Source organism: Acinonyx jubatus, chromosome B3, assembly GCF_027475565.1.
Source record: "Acinonyx jubatus isolate Ajub_Pintada_27869175 chromosome B3, VMU_Ajub_asm_v1.0, whole genome shotgun sequence".
In the NCBI taxonomy this organism is placed as follows: domain Eukaryota; kingdom Metazoa; phylum Chordata; class Mammalia; order Carnivora; family Felidae; genus Acinonyx; species Acinonyx jubatus.
This window is the reverse complement of record NC_069386.1, coordinates 57,905,396-57,925,034: the sequence shown is the minus strand read 5'-3', so window position 1 is coordinate 57,925,034 and position 19,639 is coordinate 57,905,396. Positions and strand designations below refer to the sequence as shown.

The 19,639-nt window shown below is 37.5% G+C and overlaps 1 protein-coding gene and 1 pseudogene across 4 annotated transcripts in view; both read left to right on the top strand.

Moving 5' to 3' along the window:
* Positions 1-19,639, top strand: part of CTDSPL2 (CTD small phosphatase like 2) — an 82,326-nt gene that overhangs the window by 10,804 nt on the left and 51,883 nt on the right. For all 4 annotated transcript variants that reach the window (XM_027067147.2, XM_027067145.2, XM_015064824.3 and 1 more), the window contains exon 2: positions 16,298-16,507. In XM_027067147.2, the coding sequence (XP_026922948.1) occupies positions 16,322-16,507 (186 nt within the window). In that variant the 5' untranslated portion in view covers positions 16,298-16,321. The remainder of the gene's footprint in view (positions 1-16,297; positions 16,508-19,639) is intronic.
* On the top strand, positions 958-9,197 carry LOC128315957 (bublin coiled-coil protein-like; annotated as a pseudogene).

Below are 19,639 nucleotides of genomic sequence, written 5' to 3'. Positions count from 1 at the left end.
GTGTTGGAGGCTTTTCCTACAATTTCAATTTTTAAAAATAGATGTAGGACTGATCAGGTTACCTATTCTTGTGTGAGCTTTGGTGGCTCCGTTTTTGAGGAGTTTGACCATTTCATGTAAATTGTTGAATATATGGGCATAAAGTTGTTATATTCCATTATTGTTCATATAATGTCTGTGGGATGTGTAGGGATTTCACTTTTCATTCCAGATGTTTGTAATTTGTGTCTTCCTTTTTTCCCCTCAGTCTTACTAGAGGCTTATCAATTTACTGATCTTTTCTAAATCAACTTTTGGTTTCATTGAGTTTTCTGTTTTTGACTTCATTGATTTTTGGTTCTGTTGAATGCTTTGTCTTGACAGTGGGTTGAATTTTCTTCTTTTTTTGTGTGTCTTTCAATATTTTATCAAATGCTAGATATCATGAACACAACAGTTAAAGACTGAGTAGATAGTATATATACCTGGAAAATTGTGTACCTGGATTTTTAGTGTAGGGAGTCCAGTTGATCTAAGTTTCAGTTTTGTTGTAACAAAAGAATTTTTTTTTCTTTGTGAAGAATATTTTAAGTGCACCATTAATTGCAAACTTCTCTAGTGTTATTTGTGCTTAAGCTAGAAATTGAGGCATGAGAAAGTATTTCTCAGTTTTCCTGATGACTTTCAGTTTTTGGCTTTCCTTGTGCACCTGTTTGTGTTCCTTTGTAGATTCTCCTCTCTTCCAGTGGTAGATTACAGTTGTGTTAATCTGTGCTTGTTAGGTGTGCTCTTTCGAAGGGACACATGTACGCCAATGTTTATAGCAGCACTATCAACAATAGCCAAATTATGGAAAGACCCCACATGTCCACTGATGGATGAATGGATAAAGATATGTGTGTATATGTGTGTGTATATATGCATATGTGTGTGTGTGTGTGTGTGTGTGTGTGTGTGTGTGTGTGTGTATATATATATATATATATATGTAATGGAGTATTACTTGGCAATCAAAAAGAATGAAATCTTGGGTCACCTGGGAGGCTCGGTTAAGCATCCGACTTCAGTTCAGGTCATGATCTTACGGTCAGTGGGCTCAAGCCCCGCATCAGGCTCTGTGCTGACAGCTCAGAGCCTGGAACCTGCTTCAGATTCTGTGTCTCCCTTCTCTCTTTGCCTCTCCCCCTGCACCTTCTCTTTCTCAAAAATAAGCATTAAAAATTTTTTTAATAAAAAATAAATTAAAAAAAAGGATACTATCAACAGTGAAAAGGCGACCTGTGGAATGAGAGAAAATATGTGCAAGTCATATATCTCATATGGGTTTAATATTCAGAATATATTTTAAAACTCCTGCAACAACAAAAAAAATCGAACAACCCAGTTCAAAAACAGGTAAAAGACATTTCTCCAAAGAAGATATACAAAAAAGCACATCAAATAATGCTCAGCATCACTAATCGTTAGTAAAATGCAGACCGAAACCACAGTGAGGTACCTCTTCACACCACTATGATAGCCATTATCAAAAAAACAGAAAATAAGACTTGTCATCAGGGATATGAAGAAACTGGAACCCTTGGTGCACTGCCGATAAGAATGCAAAATGGTGCAGCCACTGTGGAAAATACTGTTGGCAGTTCCTTAAAAATTTAAACATAGAATCACCATATGATCTAGCAATTCTTCTAGGTAGTTCTAAAGAACTGAAAGCAGGAACACAAACAGATATTTGCATAGCCATATTCACAGCACCATTATCCACAACAGCCAAAAGGTGGAAGCATAAGTGTCTATTGACAGAAGAGTGTATAAACAAAATGTGGTAGAAATATACAATGAAATGTCATTCAGCCCTAAAGAAGAAGGAAATTCTATAATATGCTACAACATGGATGAAACTTGACGTTACACTAAGGAAAATAAATCAGTCATGAAGGGACAAATATTATATGATTTCACTTATACCTACTCAAATTAAGTACCTTATGTACCTATGTACTTGTGTACTTTGTATAAATCTGGTTTTTCCAGACCTTTCATAACAGGAATTGGAATGGAACGATAAGTAGGATTGGGATAAAGAGAGGTTTTGGGAAAAGATAACAAAAACCATAGAGGAAGGCCTAACCATAAGATAGTTTTGGGAGAACCACAATGTTTAGGAAAGAGGAAAAAAATCTGCTCTTCTGGTCCTGCATTTCATCCGGTGCCTCCACCTTCCACCCTGTGCTGGCTGTGGGTGCATGATCGCTGCATTCCAGCATCTTCCATCATCGCACAGCCCTTGGGGCACCCAGGCCCACAATGTTGGGCCCCAACAGGGACCTGGGCATGCCAGTGGAGGCAAGGGTGGAAGGTGAAGATGATGACTTCAGGGAGGCAGAATATGCTACCATCGACTCCATGTTGGATCAGATCAACTCCTGTCTTGACCACCTGGTGAAGAACAACCACCTCCACACCCACTTCCAGGAGACTCCAACCGGCAGACACACTGTGAGTTCCAGCAGCAGCTCAGAGAGGCCCCTAGCAATGCCAGTCTGTAGACTCTAGAAAACCCTAACCAGCCCTAACCCTGCCTCCCTGGGTGAGGCTCTGACCTAGGCATTCACCACCTGGCTTAGATACCTTTTCAAGGGCTGGCCTACAGGTCCCCTGATAGACCTGTCTGCCTGGACCACCTTTCTGGTACTCCCCTTGGCATGCAGGGGCCAGCCCTCACCCACCTTGTCTGCCTGCCCAATTTTAGGGCACTTTCCACTCTGCCCAGGCCTTGAATGTCCACCCTAATTGGGTCTCCAACAATAACAAAACAAAAACCAAAAAGGAGAAAATCTAGGACCCATTGGGGAATTATTCTCTTTACTATCAGCCTAGCCAATTTGAACCCTTTCCTTTGGTCTAAACCAAGGAAAAGGCAAGGGAGTTTATCCCAGGCAACCTGAGCACAAACAAGTCATGGAATTACAAATTGCAGCTCTAGATCAGAAAGGAAAGCTCCTCTAATTGTAGAGTTTTACCTAAAGATCCACTTTTATACATTAATTGGGTTCTGCCTACACAACAGAAAGCTGGAAAAAAAATGCTTCTACAAGCCTAACAACAATTAAAAAAATGGGATAAACTACAAATTTGAACTTCTCTTGAACCTATCAGAGAGCTGAGGACTTAGGGCAACCAAACAAATATCCAAGAAAAGGAAAGCCTTTCCTAAGAGAGACAGGATATAAGCACTGGCTCACCTATGGCAGAGCAAGGGAAGAGCCATAAAAACATAAAAAAAAATCATGTAAAATTGTTAATAAACTCCTTAAAATTAAGGCAAAGTAGGCTAGGACAGAATGTAGTATTCCTGGAAGCTATAGACACAATGGAAGTGTATCTTTGCCACAGACTTCCACCAGGTGCTCACAGTATGGGAACACATGAGTAGAAAGAACCTTCCTCTGCGGTGCAGAGCTAAAGAGGGGAGCAGCTTGTACCTGGGAAAAAAATACCAAAGCCTCAACCAGATCTTTTTCCCCCAAGGAAAGAAAATTTTAAAGCCAGGGGAAGGGCAGGTCCAGTAACCTTCAGGGCATAAGTGAAGACATGATTAAGGAGGAGGGTAAAGTCTAAGAAAAACCCGTCTACCACTAATGGGTGGGGCAGGAAACAGTTTGGGGCAGAGAGATCTTAATACTACTGTCTTCAGAGATCTCCTACCCTTAAGGCAAGGCTCAGGGAACTCTCCAAACAAGACCTGAAAAGCTGCAAGCCTAATTTGGCACTGAGAGGCAATCACTGACAGAGCCCCACTCCTGATGCCCAGATACACAGGGCCTATCCTACATTGTGACTACACCAGAACAACACCAGGTTAACAAGCACAGATTTTTTTTTCCTTTCTCTTTATTGATTTTTTTTTTAAATTTACATCCAAGTTAGTTAGCATACAGTGCAACAATGATTTCAGGAATAGATTCCTTAATGTCTCTTACCCATTTAGCCCATTCCCCCCTCCCACAACCCCTCCAGTAACCGTCTATTTGTTCTCCATATTTAAGAGTCTCATATGTTTTGTCCCCCTCCCTGTTTTTATATTATTTTTGCTTCCCTTCCCCTATGTTCATCTGTTTTGTATCTTAAAGTCCTCATACGAGTGAAGTCATAGGATATTTCTCTAATTTCGCTTAGCATAATACCCTCTAGTTTCATCCATGTAGTTGCAAATGGCAAGATTTCATTCTTTTTTTAAAATTTTTTTAACGTTTATTCTTTTTTGAGAGACAGAGATAGAGCGCGAGTGGGGGAGGAGCAGAGAGAGAGGGAGACACAGAATCTGAAGCAGGCTGCAGGCTCCAGACTATCAGTACAGAGCCTGGACAGGGCTCGAACTCAAGAAACATGAGGTCATGATCTGAGCCGAAGTCGGACACTTAACCAACTGAGCCACCCAGGTGCCCTGATAGTGTCCTTTATTGCAGAAAAGTTTTTAACTTAAGTGTAGTCCGGTTTATCTTTTCTTTTTCCTTTTGTTGCCTGTCCTTTTGTGTCATATCCAAGAAATTATTGTAAAACCCAATGTCATGAGCTTTCTCCCTATGTTTTCTTCTAAGAGTTGTATAGTTTTAGCTCTTAAGGTCTTTGATCCGTTTTGGGTTTGTTTTTATATATGGTGTAAGGTAAGGGTCCAACTTCATTTTTTGCTTTTGGATATCCAGTTTTCCCAGCACTAGAGACATATGGTTTTAATATGAGTACAGATAGGCTTGGTGTAGAAATAGGGAATATAGTTTTCCACACGGTTGATATAATGGTTTAGAGTCTAGATTTTTCTATCCAATTATATTATGGGTAAAAGTATGCCATAGGAGCTGCCCTGGAACTGTAACCCGCATTTGTAACACTATTTCTATGAGAAGTTGTATTTTGAGCTCCCAACTGCCAGTTTGTAAACACAGCTGTTTGTAAGTTAACCCTATTTTAAGGCTTTGTATAGACAGGGGTTCATTCAGCGGGAAAATCACTTGTGAATGACTATGTATTTAGAAAAGAGCAGAAGTAAAAACAAACTTTAGAGGGTAATGGGAAATTAGAATTTTTAGTGGCTTTTTAATTAGTTTTTTGTTGGCGATAAATATACCATTTTTACATTGCCAGTTATTTTTATTGAAATTACCTGGAAATTGTTCCTTAAAACACTTCTGCTGTGTTTTCCACCTCATTTTCTTCCATCATAAGATGGAAGTAATGGATACTACTTTATGATGTTGAAAGATTAAGTGAAACAATGTATTAAAAACCACTTAGGACAGTGCCTTGGACGGAGCAGTTAATAAAGGAAAGCTATTGGTTAATATATCACTTTAACCTTTTCCATGTTCAGATACATGTAGTTAGATAGGAACTTTATTTTTGAAAAGGATAGGTCAAGGATTGGTTTTCTGGAGCACACAGGAAACTTACTAGAAAACCAACACAGTACTTTTTTAGGCAGTGTTTTGGTAGTGTGCTTGTTTGAATTATGTTTCAATATTCAGGTAAGCATAGACATTTGAGCCTTTATTTTAGGATTTTAGTAATCTGCAAGAAATGCGAAGAGATTAAATTAGCAAATATTTATTGAGATCCTTGGAAATACAAATTGTTTTTGAAGTAAATATAGTTCCATTATATTGGAGTTGGAACAAATCATGTAAATACCTAACTTTTCTAAATTAAGCCATAATTGGCAAACGAAAAAAGTTATATAATATTTGTTTTTAAGTATTAAAATGAAAAAAATATTCAAGCTTTGGGTTTAAAACAAGGAAAATTATGCTTAACCAAATTGCAAGAGTTAAATTCTTTTTAGAAATTCTGCATATTGGGGTGCCTGGGTGGCTCAGTTGGTTAAGTGTCTCACTCTTGATTTTGGCTCAGGTCGTGATCTCATGGGTTGTGGGTTTGAGCCCTGCATCAGGCTCTGTGCTGACAACATTTAGCCTGCTTGGGATTCTTTCTCCCTTCTCTGCCCCTCCCCTGCTTGTGTGCACTAGCGCATGTGCTCTCTTTCTTAAAATAAACTTAAAAAAGAAAAGAACTTTTTTATTAAATAAGGGAATTGATGTTATATATTTGCAGGTTTTATTCAGCTCACTTTAAAAGTTCTTTTTGTTTAGAACTCATTTAACATTTTGAAATACTTGCATTAGGAAGTATTGAGCTTCATGTCTCCTTAAGTTATTTGAGCACAATATAGGTTACCTTTAAACAGAAAAACTATCTGAAAGATTTCTGCTTTGGTTGAGGAGGTTGAACTAGAGTTCTTTTCAACTTCAGTACTTTGATTCTTTATTATTATTATTTATTTGAGAGAGAGCATACATGCTCGTGCACAAGTGGGGGAAGGGCAGAGAGCAAGAGGAGAGAGAATCCAAAGCAGTTTCTGTGCCATCAGTGCAGAGCCTGTTGTGGGTGGGGCTCGAACTCACAAACTGTGAGATCATCTGAGCCGAGAGTCGACACTTAACCAGTTGTGCCACCCAGGTGCCCCAGTATTTTAATTCTTAAAAACAAAGACAAAAAAACAAGGAAGGGGTGCCTGGGTGGCTCAGTTGGTTAGGCATCTGACTTCGGCTAAGGTCATGATCTCACAGTTCAGGGTTTTGAGCCCTGTGTTGGGCTCTTTGCGGCCAGCCCAGGGCCTGGAGCCTGCTTTGGATATTGTGTCTCCCTCTCTCTCTGCCCCTCCCCTGCTCTTGCTCTGTCTCTCAAAAATAAATAAATGTAAAGAAGGAAAATTAAAAAAAATTTTTTTTTTTTAAATGAGGAAAGGGCATGCATAGGCATTTAACCAAATGGGAAATAGAGGTAGCCTATAAATATAATTAAAACATTTGATTTTACCTGTCATGACTACAGTTTAAAGTCATTTTTACTTTTGGGGCACCTGGGTGGCTCGGTCAGTTGAGTGTCCAACTCTTGATTTTGACTGAGGTCATGCATCCCAGGGTTATGGGATTGAGCCCCGCATTGGGCTCCACACTGAGCATGGAGTCTGCTTAAGATTCTCTCTCCCTCTCTCCCGCTGCCCCTCTCCCCCCTTAAATTTAAAAAAAAATCATTTTTTTCAATTATCAAACATTTTAAAAATTAAAAAGAAATTCTGATGTGCAGGATTCAGTATGTGGATAGCTTGCTTGGCCCTCTTTAGTCCCTGTTGTGCATGTGTGCTGCCTCAGCCAGGAATGTGGTTGGTGCAACAACCCCTGCATCTGCAGGCTATTAGAGCTGTTGGCCTCCTAGTTCACCTGCTACAGAAATTATTACTTATACCAGAAATGTCACTTATACTGATGATACCATTGAGTGTGGTCATTGTCCGACTGCTGTAAACCATCAGTCTCTTTTTATGGTGACCTCAAAGTTGACATTCCTCTCAGCCTGACAAACCATCTGAGCTTGCAGGTGGAGTAGGGAGTAGGGGAGTAGAGCAGTCCCAGACAGGAATGACACGGACTCCTAATGTTCTTACCCAAAGTTGAGCAGTTTTATAAGGATTCTTAGATTGTTATATGCCTTTGGTTTATTTCTAGAGTACTGAAGTGGTGGTTTTTGTTATTTTGTCTAACTGAATGGTTGCTTTTTGTGGAGATTTATTCACCTCTTAAGCTGGACATAGAATTCCGGGGATTTAACTTCCTCTATATCTGTCTTCTTGTTCTATACTGTTCTAGGTTTCTGAGGACCCAGTAGATGATAGACCTGGAATTAGAAATCTAAATAATTTTATCTCACGACAGACTCACAATAGCCATGCCAGTGCTATTACCGTATGCATGATTTTTGAAGCCGTATATGCACTTTTTGCTGTGTTCTTCACATTCATCCCTTACTTAAAATTTTTTTTCTTTGATGTTTATTTATTTTTGAGAAAGAGACAGAATATGAGTGGGAGAGGGGCAGAGGGAGAGGGACACACAGAATCTGAAGCAGGCTCCAGCACAGAGCCTGATGCAGGGCTTGAACTGAGGAACTGTGAGATCATGACCTGAGCCGAAGGTGGTCGCTTAACTGACTGAGACAGCTGCCCTCATCCCTCACTTTTAAATTTTAAATAGTTAAGTATGTTTACATTGTCAGAGAATATACACACTCTACTGTCTTCCTTTTAACCTTCGTTTTGGTTTTTGCTGTATGAGTAACTAACTCCATGTTGTATGTTTGATATTCACCATCAGTTCTAATGCAATATCTGTACTCAGTTTGGTTTTCTCAAATGCTCTGTTAGATTTTTTTAGGAAGGCCAAAGTATTCCCAGAGTTTTTGCTCATTGACAATAGTTGGTGGCCATTATTCTTGTTATTTTTGTTGGATATAAAATCCTTGGTTTACTTACATGGTCTTTTCTTGATTATTTTATTTTAAATACGTAACTCCATTTTTCGTCTGGCATGAAGTGTTGCTGTTGAAAAATTGAGAGTAGTTTTTTTTTTTCCATTATAAAGTCACTTAGTACATGTCTAGATCGGGGATATGCAAACTGTTGCCCGTGGGCTGACTGCCTGTGTAAACACAGTTTTATTGTACACAGCCATGCTCATTTACTTACATATTGTCTTTGGATGCTTTTGCTAAACACTGCCATAGACAGTATTGAAACCAATGAGCATGGTTCCAGACACTGATATTTGAGTTTCATTTAACTTATACCCTGTGATCTGCAAGCCTAAAACATTTACTGCATGGTTCTATAAGAAAAAGTTGGCCTGTATCTGGCTTAGATGCCCAAAGGAGGATTTTTTTTTCCGCATTTAAAATTAAAGTTCAGTAAAGTTCTAGAAATTCATACCAGGTTGTGTTTTCATATTTGCTTTTCTCAGGCCTGTTTCTTTCAATACAGAGTTTCAAACTTTTCCTATTTCTGGAAATTTCTCTTGCTTTTGAGTATCTGATCTATTTTCAGTATTTATCAGTTTCTCTTGAATCTTCATTTGTTTTTTAAGACTTTTATTTTTTTTTCATTTTTTCAAAATTTTTTTTTAACGTTTATTTATTTTTGAGACAGAGACAGAGCATTAACAGGGGAGGGTCAGAGAGAGGGAGACACAGAATCTGAAACAGGCTCCAGGCTCTGAGCGGTCAGCACAGAGCCCGACGTGGGGCTTGAACTCACTGACCAAGAGATCATGACCTGAGCCGAAGTCGGCCGCTTAATGGACTGAGCCACCCAGGCGCCCCTAAGACTTTTATTTTTATTTATTTATTTATTTATTTATTTATTTATTTATTCAACGTTTATTTATTTTGGGGACAGAGAGAGACAGAGCATGAACGGGGGAGGGGCAGAGAGAGGGAGACACAGAATCGGAAACAGGCTCCAGGCTCTGAGCCATCAGCCCAGAGCCTGACGCGGGGCTCGAACTCACAGACCGCGAGATCGTGACCTGGCTGAAGTCGGACGCTCAACCGACTGCGCCACCCAGGCGCCCCAAGACTTTTATTTTTAAGTAATCTTTACTCCTAATGTGGGGCTTGAACTCACAACTCTCAAGATCAAGAGTTGTATTGCTCCACAAGTAAGCCAGCCAGGCACTCTTGAATCTTTGAATCTTTTTTTTTTTTTTAAAGTAGGCTCCAAGTGCACTTGTGGGAGCCCAGTGTGGGACTTCAACTCAACAACCCTGAGCTGAGATCAAGAGTTGGATGCTTAAGCCACCCAGGCGCCCTGTGTTGAATCTTTTTTAATGTGTGAAAATATTCCGTCTTTGTTCTATCTGTTCATTTAATTTTTTGTTCCTTCTTTTTTAGTCTAGTTTAGAAATGACTTTTTGTTCTTAATTTTTTACAAGTTCTTTTGCTTCTTTTCCCTTTCCTTAAATCCTGGTTAAAATTGTTCCTTAGTATTAATGTCTTTAAGCATACTTGGAAATAGTGTGTAGATGTGATATGCTTTTGTGGATTTATCTTTTGCAATCTTACTGTCTGTAGAAAGTTAGAGATTTTATTTTGCTTCTCAATTTTTTTTTTCCTTATGATGACTGTATGGGCTCTGATCTAATTTCTGTTACTTTTTAATGTGAAATTCGTTTCCTTGAACTTTTGGAAAAAGGTTTGGTTCAGGACATTTGCTGACTTAAACGGAGCTTTCTGTTATTTTCTTACCATGTTAAAAAGTATGGAAGATTGCTTAGTTTATGTTCCTCCACCCCTCTTTTTGTAGATGTTCTCTTTGCTTTTCTCATTTGCCCTACTCTATTTTGACTTAATTCAGTTTTGTTTCACTGCTGAACCTTGTCGGTAGCTCTGATAATAAGGTGTTTTTGGTTTTTTTTAATGTTTATTTATTTTTGAGCAAGAGAGATAGAGCGTGAGCAGTGGAGGGGCAGAGAGAAAGAGAGGGAGACACAGAATCTGAAGCAGGCTCCAGGCTCTGAGCTGTCCGCACAGAGCCTGATGCGGGGCTCAAACCCATGGACCGTGAGATCATGACCTGAGCCAAAGCCTGATACTTAACTGACTGAGCCACTTAAATGCCCCTTTTGTTGCTAATTTTTAATGGAAAATATCAAACATGCGCAATGTAGACAGAATGGCATTATGAAGTCCTATAAAACTATCACTCTTTTTAAGTAGTTACTAATATTTTGTATGTTTTTTAGATTTGTATCCCCACCCACTCCCAACTTCTTGCTAGCTGGTTAGTATTGTTTATAGGAACTTTTTACAGGTATACATTTTTGTAAAATTTACATACTTTGAAATACATAGGTTTTAGCTATAAGTTTTGACAAATAGATCCATACTCTGTTGCATACAGGTCATTTCTTTTCCCCAAGGCAACTTCTATTTTGATTTTTCTCCTCAGATTATTTTTGCCTCTAATAGAATTTCTTTTTAATGGTGTCATCAAATATGTACTCTTTTGTGGCTGCCCCTGCTCAGCATAATGTCTGAGATTCTTTCATGTTGTTGATGATAATGATGATCATTGCTGTTTTCTAATTATTCACTGTGTGAAGACACCACAGTATTCATTTTTCTGTCCTTGAGCATTTTTGTTGTTTCCAGTTTGGGGGGCTATTGTAAATAAAGCCTGCCAGAAACAGTTTTGTAAAAGTATCCTGTGGGCATGTTTAAATTTTTTCTTGGATAAAAACTTGGATCAAGGGGTGAGGCGTTGTTTGAAAGAAATTGCTCAACTTCTACCAAAAACCTTATGTTCCCACCAGCAGAGTATGAGAGTGCTCATTGTTCCACATTCTTGCTATCATTTGTTGTCAGTCTTTTTAATTTTTGCCTTTCAAGTAAGTGTAGATTAGTATTCTGTTTTGATTTTAACTTGCACTTCTGATGGTGAATTGTATTGAGTATTATCATTTCATATGTTTGTGGCCAATCATCTAGCTTTTATGAAGTCTCAGGTCTTTTTAATTTTTATGAAGTCCAGTTAGTAGTTTTTGCTTTTATGGTTTCTGCTTTTGTGGTTATTTTTCATGCAATGTCATGTTTGCAAAGAGATAGTTTTACTTTTTCTTTTCTAATGTGAATTTTAAAATTTTCTTGTTCTTGCCTGATGCCATGGCATGAACCTCCAGTGAAATGTCAATAGAAGTGGTGAGAGTGGACATCCTTGTCTTAGTTTTTACCTAAGAGGAAAGCATTTAGGTTTTCACTGTGCAGTATGATAGCTGTGGATTTTTCGTTGCTGCCTTTTCTCAGGTTTAAGAAGTTCCCTTCTATTTCTGGTTTGTTGAGTATTTTTATTGTGAAAAGGGTGATGGGTGTGGTCAATTGTGCTTTTTTTTTCTGCATCAGTTCAGATGATCATACGGAATTTTTCCTTTATTCTTTTAACGTGGTGTATTATATTGGTTGAGTTTCATATGTTAAACCAGAATTGCATCCCTGGAATAAATTCCACTTTGGTCATGGTGTGTAATCCCTTTATTAAGCTGCTGGATTTGGTTTGCTAGTATTTTATTGAGGATATTTGCATCTATGTTCCTAAAGGATTTGGTTTGCTAGTATTTTATTGAGGATATTTGCATCTATTTTCGTAAAGGATATTGAGTAGTAGTTTAATTTTTCTTGTAGTGTCTTTGTTTGATTGTGGTATCGGAGCAATGCTGACCTCATAGATTGAGTTGGAAGGTATTCCTCAATTTTTTGGAAGAGTTTGAGAAGGATTGGTGTTAATTCTTCAGACATTTGGTAAAATTCGCCAGTGAAGCCATTAAAATTGGACTTTTCTTTGTGGGAGGTTTTTAAAGAAATTATCACTAATGCAATCTCTTGGATTTTTTTTTTTTTTTTTTTTTTTTGGATTTTAAAGAAATTATCACTAATGCAATCTTTTGGATTTTGTTTTCTCGAGCCCATTTTACTTGTGTCTCTATAGAAATTAATCCATTTCTTCTAGGTTGTCTAATTTGTTGGTGTACGATTGTTCATAGTATTCCCTTAAAATTGTTTTTATTTCTGTAGGGTTGGTATTAATGAGCCATCTTTCATTCCTGACGTTAGTAGGTTGAGTCTTCTCTCTTTTTTTTCTTCGCTAGCCTATTTAAGGTGTGTCCGTTTTGTTGATCTTTTCAAAGAACAAATTTTTGGCTTCACTATTTTCTTGTTTATTTGTAAATCATCTACTTGAGTTCTTTCTGCTTTATTCTTTATTTCCTTCTTTTTGCTTGCTTTAGATTTAGTTTGTTTTTCTCTCTATAGTTTCTTATGGTGAAAAGTTTTGTTACTGACTTGAGATTTTTGTTTTGTTTTGTTTTTGTTTTTTACTTTTTAAAATTTATTTTTGAGAGAGAGAGAAGGGGAGGGGCAGAGAGAGAGAGGGAGACACAGAATCTGAAGCAGGTTGCAGGCTCTGAGCTGTCAGCACAGAGCTTGACACAGGGCTCGCACCCACAGACTGCGAGATCATGACCTGAGCCAAAGTCAGAGATTCACCCAACTGAGCCACCGAGGTGCCCTGAGGTTTTTTTTCTATTATAAGCATTTACATAAATTTCCCTCTGAGCACTGTTTTTGGGGCATCTCATAAGTTTTGGTATTTGTGGTTTTGTTTTGTTTCATCCTGAAGTATTTTCTAATTCACCTTGTGATTTCTTCTTTGACACAATGCTTACATGTTTAGGAGTTTGTTTAATTTCTGCATATTTGTTAATTTCTCGTTTCTTTCCTTGTGATTTCTAATTTCATTCCAGTGTAGTTGGAGACCGTATACTTGTATGATTTCAATTCTTCTAAGTTTATTGTGACTTGTTTTGTGTCCTGACATGTAGTCTGTCCTAGAGAATATTATGTATTGTGCTGTTGTTGGGTAGAATGTTCCATATGTATCTCTTAAGTCTAGAGAATTGTTCATGTCTTCTATTTCCTTATTGGCTTTTTGTCTAGTTCTGTCCATTATTGAAAGTAGGTATTGAAATACCCAACTGTTGTTGAATTGTCTATTTTTCACTTTTGACAGTTTTTACTTAATATATTTTGAGACTTTGGTGTTAGGTGCATATATGTTTATAATTTCCCTCTAAATGCTGCTTATTATATCCCAGACATTTTGATGTGCTCTTTGGTTTTTTTAGTCCAAAATTTATTTCCCTTGTGCTTTTATTTCCTCTTCTCCCCACCCCTCTCCTCCTCCTCCCGACTCATGATTTATTTATAAATATATTTTTAAATTCTCAAGTATGTGGTACTTTTTAAGATTTTTGTTTTTGATTTGTAATTGTGGTCAGAGAACATACTTTGTAAGATTTTTCTTTAAATTTATTTAGCTTTTTTTATGTCTCAGCATATTGTCTATTGGTAAGTATTTCATGAGAAATTGAAAAGTATATGTTTTCTGTATCTGTTGCCTGAATAGTCAGTTTTGAAAGTTCATGAGAGCTTGACTGCCCCAGCCCTTTTAGACCTATTAAGTACACCTTTTACAGTTCACTATTGGAATGGACAAAAATCTTCTACATTTCAACTCTTTCTTTAAATGCTCATGTCTTTCTTTCTAGTAAATGCTCACTGGTTATTTTTGAGTTCAAAGAACCTTTCTCCTAAGCTTTCCCAGAAATGTCTTCACTCTTCTTCATGTGGAGTGATGTAGAATTTTATATATACACTATGATACATATATTTATTTGCCAGACTTATGATTCTCATGGGCAGAGATAGTTTTCATCCTTAACATTTTAGTAGCAGATGACCAATAAGTATTGGAATTTTAATGAGCCAAACTCTGTAAGACTGGACTTAACCTATATGCTTTTAGTCTTTTAAGACCTACTTTACCTTAGTGCATTATTTCATAAGGTGTTATAATTACTATTTGATGATTCTGGGTTTAAGATAGATTCATTCCTAGGTGTTTTGTTTGTTTAAGAGAGAGAATTTTAACCAGGCCCCACTCCCAGTGAGGAGCCCTGTTGCGGGGCCAGGGAGGGAAGGCTCGAGATCATGACCCATTGAGTCACCCAGGTGCCCCTCTGTAATTTAAAAAAACAAATTTTTTCCCCCAAAATACCCAAGAATAGGGGCGTCTGGGTGGCTCCGTTGAGCCGCCGACTTCAGCTCAGGTCATGATCTCACAGTTCGTGTGTGAGTTCCAGCACTTTGTCAGGCTCTGTGCTAACAGCTCAGAGCCTGGAACCTGCTTTGGATTCTGTGTCCCCCATTCATGCACGCGCGCGCTCTCTCTCTCTCTCTCAAAAATAAACAAACATTAAAAAAAAAACAAACCCAAAACAAAAAAGACCTCAGAATAGAACCTGGGTGGCTCAGTTGGTTAAGCATCCAACTCTTGATTTTCACTTGGATCATGGTCCCAGGGTCGTGGGATTGATCCCTGCATGGGGTTTTGTGCTGGGCGTGGAGTCTGCTTAAAATGATCTCTTTGCTTCTCTCTCTGTCCCTTCTTCACTTGCTCTCTAATTTAAAAAAATTACAGAAATTGATTAAAAATAGTTTTGAGAATTCCCCCTTGCATATGCTATATGCGAATTTTCCTTTTCTAAGGAGTGCTGTGCTGAAGAATTAAGGAATTAAGACATCATTTACATACTTTAAATAGGATTTTAAAGTAAATAATACATACCTTGAATGATAAATCACTTTAGAATTAACTTTGACTCTTCAGGGAAAAGGCAGCATTTTTTATTTTGGGATGGCGAGTTACAACTGAGTACCATTTGTTTATAGGGAAAAAAATAGTTGTTTGTAAAGGTGTCTAGGGACTTCTCTGATGAATCCTTTGAGTGTGGGGTTTTTGTTGGAGTAGATTGTGTATGTGTGTGTATGTATGTATAACTTCCTAAAAGTTTCTAACATTTTTTCTGTGACTCGATTTAGCAAAGACATAATGTCTTAAGCATAAGTCGGTGAAGACTGCCCTTTGCCAGGATTTTTGGCATCTTTAGGCTTTGGGAATGCTTAAAAGGAGTTAGACTTTTCTGTGAATGCATTCACTATTGTGAGTAGCATTAATGTTCTCTGCAGTTTATAGTCTTTTCTAATTCCTTTTTCATTTTGAAGCTCAGGATGGTAAGATGAATGTGTTCTTTATATAATTGAAAAAACAGTTAAGTGACTAGTTTAGCAGTGATTGAAGTAGGATTGGAATTCACATTTCTTAATTCTTACTTTGGTAATTTTTATATTCTCTTTCAGATTCTAATTTAGGGTATATTCTTAACTACCTCTGTCTTGATACAGTTTTGTCAGCCATTAATTTTCTCATCTATAAAGTGAGAGAGTTCAAGTAGATTGCCTCATAATTTCTTTTCGATGTGAATTTGATTTTTAAAGTATCATGTGTGGTAAGATAAAATGATCTTATAAAATGAATGATTCAACTGCTCTTTTTACACTGCATGATTATTGATCATTAGAATCATGCTCAGGTAATTCATTCATTCATTGAGGGTTTTCCCACTACATTATGAGCTCCAGAAGACAAAAATCTTCTGTATGTGGTTTACTGTTTATGAGGTGCTTATCCTAGCCCAGTGCCTTGAATGTTGTAAGTGCTCAATAAATGTTTCTTGACTGAATGGTTGAATGAATGGTAATATTGACATGGGTGGAGGTTGCACAGTGCTGTGGAAAGAGTATGCGCACTCTTTGGTGTTACTCATATTTTTATTAGATCATAGGGTAAAATATTTCAGAAGTTGTTGGGAAGGTTACTTGGGAGAGTATGTAAAAGTTCAAAGCATCCTTTCACTTAAAATTTTGGTTTCTTAATTTAATCCTCTGGAGACCTGCACCAAGGGATTTTTAGTATAGAAGGTGGGCACATTTGGCCATGCTAGGTTTAATTTTAATAACCCTTGTTATTTTTCTCTTGTAGTTTTATATGTGGCACCCATAAAAGATGAGGCTGAGAACACGGAAAGCTTCTCAGCAATCAAATCAAATCCAAACACAACGCACTGCTAGAGCAAAGAGGAAATATTCAGAGGTTGATGATAGCCTGCCTTCAGGGGGAGAAAAACCACCGAAAAATGAAACTGGCTTGTTGTCTTCAATTAAAAAATTCATTAAAGGAAGCACACCCAAGGTAATGGTTTTACCTCGTACTTAAAATTGAAGTTTAGGTTATTTTCTTTAAGCATGCAAAGATGAGAAATCTTAATATTGCTAGTAGATTAAGGAAATGTCTACATTTTGGTGTTATTTTAAGAGTAGTAACAAAAAATATATAATGGCCATTCAAGAAAACATTACTTATTCTACTTAACTGACCCACTTTGCCTTCTGTTTTTTCAGCATAGTATTATGAAAAGTAAAAGAAATTTTTCCTTAGTTTATGTGAGTTTAATTAATACATTGTTTAGGGAGATGATTTCTCTATCTGAATTGTAACACTTGTACACTGAAAATGTATTACTTCATTAAGGAGGGGGGAAAGTTGTTAAAAAATGGATATGACCAGGAGTCACATGCTTCACATTCATACTCTGGACCAACTTGAATGATCTGAGGAAATTCTTTTACCCCTCTGAACCTTAAGAAGACAGTAAAATGGGACTAATTTTAACTGCTTTGTCTGCCTCAGAGTTGTTTTTACATTAGATGGCAAACAGAAAAGGCAGTTTGAGAAATTTTAATGCACTCTATAAATAGTGTTATTCATTGTATGTATTTAATGTGGACATTAATGAGTAATCCAAGATTTGGGTTAAAAAAAAGAAAGGAACTTGATAGAAAGATAGGTTTTTCCTATGTCTTCTGACTTCTCTTTGTATTCTCTTCCTTCCTTTCTTTTTTTCCTTCTTTCTTTGTTTCTTTCTCTCTCTCTCCTTCCTTCCTTCCTCCCTCCCTCCCTCCCTCCCTCCCTCCTTTCTTTCTGAGAGATCATGTGCACAAGCTGGGGAGAGGGGCAGAGGGAAAGAGGGAGAATCTTAAGGAGGATCCCAGGACCCTGAGATCATGACCTGAACCGAAATCAAGAGTCAGATGCTTAACCAACTGACCCATCCAGGCACTCCTGTTCATATTCTTTTGATTTGGGCGTTCTTTTATTTTTTATAATGTTTATTTATTTTTGAGAGAGAGAGTGCTAGTGGGGAAGGGGCAGAGAAAGAGGGGGACAGAGGATTTGAAGCAGGCTCCTCACTGACAACTCTGAGCCTGATGGGGGCTTGAACTCACGAACTGTGAGATTATGACCTGAGCTGAAGTCAGATGCTCAACTGATTGAGTCACCCAGGTACCTCTGGGCATTCTTTTATTAATGTGGCATCATAGCATATCATATCATGCTTTTTTTCTCCTTTAGTAGTAAGATCTGTCTTTGTTAGTTAGCAAATTTTTGCCTGTGTCAACTACACACCCAGGGTTTTCCTACAGAAATTTGTTGTTTCTTTCTTTCTTTCTTTCTTTCTTTCTTTCTTTCTTTCTTTCTTTCTTTCTTTCTTTCTTCCTTCCTTCCTTCCTTCCTTCCTTCCTTCCTTCCTTCCTTCCTTTCCCAAAATCTTGGATTTTTCATTAATGTCTACCTAAAGATCTTAAATTAAAAATAAAAGATGTTAATAAATACAATAGGGCCAAACCTGTTTGCAAACTAATGTCTTATTCATTAATTTGGGGGGGGGGGCAAGAGTTTTCCTGCAGCCACAAAATCATTTAATTGTACTCTTATTCATTATAGATTTTTAAATTATATTCTATAAGGTTATTATGAAAAATAGTATTGGAATGTCTTGCTAAAATCAAGGTACATTTATTTTTTCTCCCAGTCTACTAACCCTATGTTAGAAGTAAAGTAAATCATTAGCTTGTCATGTTTTATTCCTATTGAGCTTATACTGGCTTTTAGTCGTTATTTCTTATTATCATTAAATCACCTTTTTGATAATATATTCTAAAGTTTTATTGAGAATCTATACAGTGCTTGCTTATGTTCAGTATCTTGAATACAGTGTTATCTTTTTCAAAATTTGGGTGGGGGTTGGCAATTAATGTTTATTGAATATATTTAATTAGGTGCTTTATAACTAGTATCTCCTTAATTCTTATAACTATCTTGTTATTTTATAGAAGAGAAAAATTTAGGCCTAATGAATTTAGGTAACTTGCACAATGTCAATAACAACAATAATTGTAATGTCCGAATAAAAAAGAACGATAAAGAACAAATAGAACAGTAATAACTGTCAGCAATTGAGCAATTAATATGTGTCATGTATTGTTCTCAGTGCTTTAAGCATAATAACTTCTTTAAGACTTTCAAACCATATGAAGTAGGTGCTATCATCTCTATATTACAGATGAGGAAACTAAGGCACAGGAAGTTAAATAACTTGTACAGGGTTACTTAGCTTTAAGTGGCAACACTGGCATTAAAGCCAAGAAAGCCTGGTTTCAGAGCCTACATTTTAATCCCAGTATGCACTACTGCCTCTACAATAAGCAACAATACTGAGGTTTAAACCCAGTTACAAGGGCCCCTGGGTGGGTCAGTCGGTTAAGTGTCCGACTTAGGTTCAGGTCACGATCTCATGGTTCTTGAGTTTGAACCCCGGGTCAGGCTCTGTGCTGACAACTCCGAGCCTGGAGCGTGCTTCAGAGTCTGACTCCCTCCCTCCCTCTCTCTCTCTCTCTCTCTGCCTCTCCCCCTGCTCACGCTCCCTGTGTCTCAAAAAATAAATAAATGTTAAAAAAAAATTTAAACCCAGGTACCTTTGACTCTCATACCTTTGACACTCATATAGTGCTCTTTCTACTATACCATCCTTTCTCAAAGTAGCTAGATGTCTTTTTTTTTTTTAATATATTTTTTTTAACGTTTATTTATTTTTGAGACAGAGAGAGACAGAGCATGAACGGGGGAGGGTCAGAGAGAGGGAGACACAGAATCGGAAGCAGGCTCCAGGCTCCGAGCTGTCAGCACAGAGCCCGACGCGGGGCTTGAACTCACGGACCGCAAGATCATGACCTGAGCCGAAGTTGTCGGCTTAACCGACTGAGCCACCCAGGCGCCCCTAGATAATGTCTTAATAGAATCTTGTGTAAGGATTGAAAATTCTTTTTGATGAAAGCAAGTAAGAGTTGAATATTCTATGCTACCTAACCATTTTGTCATTTATATTCTATCATCATTTCAAAGCTGCTTGAAGCTTATTCTTTTTATAGGAAGTTTTTCCTTCGAGTATTTTTTGCATATATTTTCATCTTCTGTTTTTATTCT